This window comes from Mytilus edulis, chromosome 9, assembly GCF_963676685.1.
Source record: "Mytilus edulis chromosome 9, xbMytEdul2.2, whole genome shotgun sequence".
NCBI lineage: Eukaryota > Metazoa > Mollusca > Bivalvia > Mytilida > Mytilidae > Mytilus > Mytilus edulis.
The window spans coordinates 51,109,062-51,115,061 of NC_092352.1; the positions used below are offsets into that span (position 1 = coordinate 51,109,062).

General features: G+C 30.4%; 1 protein-coding gene across 2 annotated transcripts in view; it reads right to left on the reverse strand.

The window, feature by feature from the left end:
* The window catches only part of LOC139488548 (galactoside alpha-(1,2)-fucosyltransferase 1-like), a 33,642-nt gene extending 33,328 nt beyond the window's left edge, over positions 1-314 (reverse strand). Inside the window, exon 1 of one of the 2 annotated variants that reach the window (XM_071274272.1) lies at positions 236-314. In XM_071274272.1, the coding sequence (XP_071130373.1) occupies positions 236-251 (16 nt within the window). In that variant the 5' untranslated portion in view covers positions 252-314. The remainder of the gene's footprint in view (positions 1-235) is intronic. The other variant, XM_071274271.1, reaches the window with a different exon arrangement.
* Between the last annotated feature and the right edge of the window lie 5,686 nt (positions 315-6,000).

Here is a 6,000-nt window from a genome sequence, read left to right on the forward strand (position 1 = left end):
TTCAGTAAATACTGGCGAAAAAAAATCTTTATATGTAATGAATTGTCTCATAGAAATTAAATACACGGGAAATGGCAAAGTTCACAAAGTCTAGTCTTATTATTCTTTTTACAAAAGAAAAAAAGTCCAAGCAAAAGGGGGGCGTATGCCCTCTACGCCCCCCTCTGGATCCGCCACTGCACGCAGTTACTGACAGCTTGTTCAAAGCCAATAACCACTAGTAAAAAAAGCTTACCACGATTTCTGTACATCAGTGTTGATTGAGACCCACTGGAAAGAAATGCACCACTATTATTCTGTGTAACAGATTGTCATTGTTGCGTCAACCAGATTGATTTCTTGTTTTACTTCATTTGAATTTTAAAAGTGTAAGAAAAATTGATTTCTTGTCAAAAAATACCGTGTGTTGCACTTATAAACATTTTTTCCTGTTTTTAAAACATGCTAAATGTTTATAATTACATGATTGTGAAAATATACATTCACACATTAGATGAATTGCATTTATTTCAAACGTGCCAGAAAACATGCACATATTCGAATAAGCTGACAATAATTTAAGTGAAATATGGATGGGGATAAAGAAGATATACACACACATTATAAACAGTAAATAGAGACTGAGATAACTCTTACAAAGAAAATTGTTTGGATTAGAATGATGAAATTTAAAAAAGGCATAAACTATACGTTACAGCATATAAATTATCTTAGCAACATATTGCGTAACAAAAACTTGTCGCAAGAACAAACTTTTGCACAAAAATAAAAAAATAATAATAATAACTAAAAACCAATTGTTCAGAGAACAATTGAAGGCCTTTCCACCAAAAACAATGTATTTCAATATAAAAGTTAAAAATGTCATTTCAATCGTCAAATGATAGCTTATTGTACGCTGATTTCAAATATATATGGTTTCTATACAATATTTTTTAAATTAGGGAGATAATTGTTACTTCCGGTTTGAAAAATATTACTTCCGATAATATTTGTATATTTACTTGACACTGATTCCAAAAATATCTGGTTCTATATACTTTTATATTAATAAAGTACAAAAAATAGCTACTTCCGGTTTACACAAGGTCACTTCCTGTTGTTTTATCAAGGTTAAATGGTTTGATACCTTTTGCGAAAAGTCTCACGGCTTTATCATGTATACATATGATATAAAAGCAAAGGTCAAAATCTAGAACGTCAAATTAAGCTATGACCTGGAGATTAATTTCAAGGTCATAAACCAAGGACCTCAAATCAAAAGACCATAGGTCTTAATTATATTTGGTAAATGAGTTATATCACCATACGCATATTTTTAAATACAAAAGGGGAGAAAACTCCCTTTTACATTCAACGTACCCTTGCAATCAAAATTTACGTGTTACGACATGTCGCAACTAACAATTTAGCAAAAATAATTTGTTGATATCTTATACGGTTTTTGGAAATAAGTAAAAATAAGCCAAATTAAAAAAATAGAATATGACCTTGACATTTGACCTTGACCTATTTTTAATTTTTTTTGGACCAAGGACCTCAAATCAAAAGATCCTAGGTCTGTTTGACTTATGGTTAACAAGATAGAAATGCATATCACTTATATCAAATGCATAAGGGGAAATAACGCTTATATGGAGCGTTCATATTGCTTCAGTCAAAAAAGGACAAATCATGGGAAGTAGATAACGAGCAATTTTATAAAATAAATTTGTCGTAATCTTTTAAGGTTGCGAAGGAGTGGTGGACACAAGATAAACAGCGTTTGGGGAGATAACTCCTACAAAGAAAAGTTTTGTTTACGCAGGGTAAATTTCAAAAGCGCATAAACTGTTTGATATCATATACCAAATATCTAAGGGGCATATTGCGAAACAAATATTTATTGCAAGAACAAAATTAGGCGGAAGAAAAAAAAAGAAAAAATAATCAGAAGAAAAACAATAGGTCTTTCCACAAAAAAGTGGAAAGACCAAATTAAAAACCAATTGTTCAGGGAGCAATTGATCGTCTTTCAACTCATAAAGATCTCTTTGGTATAATACTATTAAAATGTGATGTCCATTGTCAAAGGATAGCTAATTGTACGCTTATTCCAAAAATATACGGTTTCTATTAGTTTTCTTCTAAAGAATTATTTGTTACTTCCGGTTTAAAAAAATGTCACTTCCTGTATTATTTGAGAGTTGCTTGACACTGGATTCAAAATAATATGGTTCAGTATACTTTTACATTAAATAAGTACAAAAAATATCTACTTCAGGTTTACACAATGTCACTTCCGGTTGGCTTTTTCTTTGTCAAGTTGCTTGCAACCTAATGCAAAAATTCCCATGGCGTTATTATTTATAAATATGAGTTTTTAATTCTAGAACGTTAAATTTACCTATGATCTTAACCTAAATTTCAAGGTTACAAACCAAGGACCTCAAATCAAAAGACCTAAGGGTTTTATTATATATGTTTAATGAATTATAATCATCAAACGCGAGAGGAGACATGGTAAATCTAACATTTGGATATAACATAGCGACACCAGAATATTTGACTAAGGCCGAGCAATACTATAAATCAAAATATAAGAATATAATATTTATTATCTCATCTCAAGACACTCCATGGACTAAAGCTAACATGCCAAACAACACAAACGTTGGATATTAAATTAGAAGGAAAAGGGAGATAATCGTAGCTACTTTATCGTTATGTAACCATACAATAACAACAGTCGGTTCATTCGGCTGGTGGATAGGATGGCTCTCGGGAGGAGAAGTTACGTATTTTTCAAATAGTCAGCAAAAGAAGGATCAATGAAAGAAAGACAGAATTCCACAATTGAGAACGATCTGTACCAACCATACCAATGGTACTTTTTGATTGGACCCATATCTTCAGTCTTGGAAATGACTTTAGAAGCGAATCAACGAAGCCATTAACATTTAAATACCATATACCTCACGATAAAGTGTCCGCGATATAGCCTTGTTGTGCTAATGCGACGTAAAGCAACCAACAATCAACCTTATGATAAAGAAAAAGCTAAATAAGAAAACAAAACAATTCAAATAAGGATCCACAAGGAACGCCAGTCTAGTCAGTAGTGCATGTTCATGTACGCAGAGGAGATATGATAAATCATCAATTTGGATATAATATAGCGACAAGTGAATATAAATATAAGGCCGTGTATATTCTAGAGCAAAGAATCATAACTAAGTTCATCAGCTCAAGATATTGCATGCACTAAAAGCTAAATTGTGTCTAAAAAAAAGAAAACTTTGACATATATAAAGCCAGAAAAAGGGAGATAATCGTATGTCTCTATGATTATGTCATCATGCAACTGTTGGTTCACCAAGATGGGAAAAGGATGGATCACTGGAGTTGAAGTCAAAAAATTCACAAGACCCGCATAAAAGGGTCTTGTCCAAAACGACAAAACCGACAAGATATTTAACCGGGAAGGATTGGAATGTAGACGATCTCTTAAGGGTTTTATGTGTCAAACACATATTAATATATATTTCCGATAAGTAAAAACCAAAATACTTAAAGGGAAATCATATAAATATGATTTCAAAACAGTGGGTTAAGCTGAAACTTGACATTTTCCCCATATAAGAAGCTGAAAGTATACATCAGAGAATGAATCACTGCATTGAGTTTGATTCAATAGTTTGCTTCTATCAAAAGTAAAATTTTCATACATTTTAAACACGATTTTGGATATAAAATGGGTCTTTTCGTAATGCGTGTATGAAGGGGAAACAGGAGTGACTTTCGATTGTGTTTGTGATAACATTTACTTATTCTATCTCAGTAAGCCTGGCAATTTTTGTCGAACATATTGACGAACAATGTAGCAAAGCAGAGAAAAATTAAGTTTGAAGGCATTATTAAATTGTGATTTTAAATTATCCTGTTTAAATGATGATGCAGTGTGCGAAATTTGATCTTTAATTCTTGGGTTTTTTTCTCATGCAAAAACAAAAACATATATATTAAATATTATAATTGAATATTATGCTTTTGTCATAAAAAGAGATTACAGTGCATTTAAGTTTTAAATCAGACATGAAACATGTCGAGTCGACTCTTCCGGAGTACAAATGATTTGTCTTTCCAAATATTTTGATTAAAAGTGTAATGTTAGCAAATCATTAAGGCCAATATCGAAGTATTTATTGTTTCTGTGTGCCAATAATAATAACTTTAATTAAAACTTAGTTTAACCCGACCGAAACATTACCATGATTATTAAATGTACATTTTTCATCACTTATACAGAATTTTGGAAGTAAATGCGTATTTCTGGCAAAGAATGTTGCTTCCTCTTTGCATGAACGTTAAATAAAATATTTAATTAGTGACGTTTCGGCTTATGATGACCGAAAGGATTAAACCAAACAATTATGTTTTGAATACCTCAATATGATTTCTTTGTATTCGGAGGTTAAATGATTATAGGATGCAAAATACATTCCGTATGGGTATATATGTAAACATATTACAACATTATATATAAAACTTATTTGTTAACTGTTTAAAAAATTAAAAAAACTAAGGTAAACGCGATTTGTTCTTCAAATATGTAACATGTTTACCTCTGACACACATTGAATGAAGACTATTTCCCTTCTTTTCATATGATATTGTTTGTGTTTACAAAAAAATATGAAAAAAGTTGAACAATTTTGGAAAAAATAGATTCTCCCCATATAATAATATATAGTGGCCTTGTTATTTGATTATTTATACATGTTATATGATGAACGGAATTGTATTAACCAAAACATCATATAAATTGTTCTAATCCATTGTTTGGTAGGGATATTGTTGTGTAGGATATACATTAGTCAACCATAAAAAGTTACATCTAAATTAACGGACCAAATTGAATTGAACTTGAAATACGTACAAGTTCTCTGAACAGTGTCTCATTTAGTTTCGTGAAGAGCAATCATTAATCAGCAGAGAAATCGAAACATATTAAATTGTCGCAATAGAAAACACAAATTATTCACTGATGCCTACTTTTTTTTATTAAGAACCTTGTATTGTAAGCGAGGGACAAGTCCATTTTTGGGGAAAGGAACATTCAGGATTGAACTGTTATTTTTGCGGAAACATTAAGGAACAGTGAGTTGTTTCTTCTGGAATTAGTAATTGACCTTTATCATGATGCGGAACAGACACATTGCTTGAGCTTGTGACGAGGAAAAATCGGTATTTGATTTATTCAATCTCATCGAAATTTAAAGCCTTATATATATATATATACAGTCGAAATGTTGCATACAAAATTCAGTTGGAATAGATATGTGTATGAGCGCTGCAACTCCACTAACTAAGGACAGTTATGTAAAGGTAAATAAAAACAAAACGAAAAAAAACAATTAAAAGTCTTTACTCATCTGATGACACGAATCAAATAAAAAAAAAGATTGAGCCTAGTCTTAACCATGTGACAGATTTTAATTCATATCCTCATCATTTCACATGTAATCTATAAAAAAAATTTCAAATAATACATTTTTAGGTGTTATTTCTGGTCCTTATTGAAAATTATTCAGAAAATGATTTTTGTTTTGCTTTTTATAATTAATTAAATATCAATTCAATTGATACACACATCCAATTGAATACTTTTAAATAGAAGATTCAATTTAAACGTTGCAAACATGTCATTTCATAGATATGCATTTATACAAAATTAATGCATGCTATTATTTAAAAATGAGATGCTTTATTAAACTCATCATGTGCATATATAGATTTGTCATACCGATGATGTTATTCCCAATTTTTTTTTTCATTAGTAATAACATTTCTAAATGTGTATTGCATCTTTTGGTTAATATTATAAAAATAAGAAATATAATTTTAAAAAGCGTATTCACATTATCATCAGATTTTTTTATATCTTTGTTGGCAATGACTGATCTGAATGCAACACAATGAAATACTGTTATTTAAAAGTTTGGATCAAGTTATCTGTCT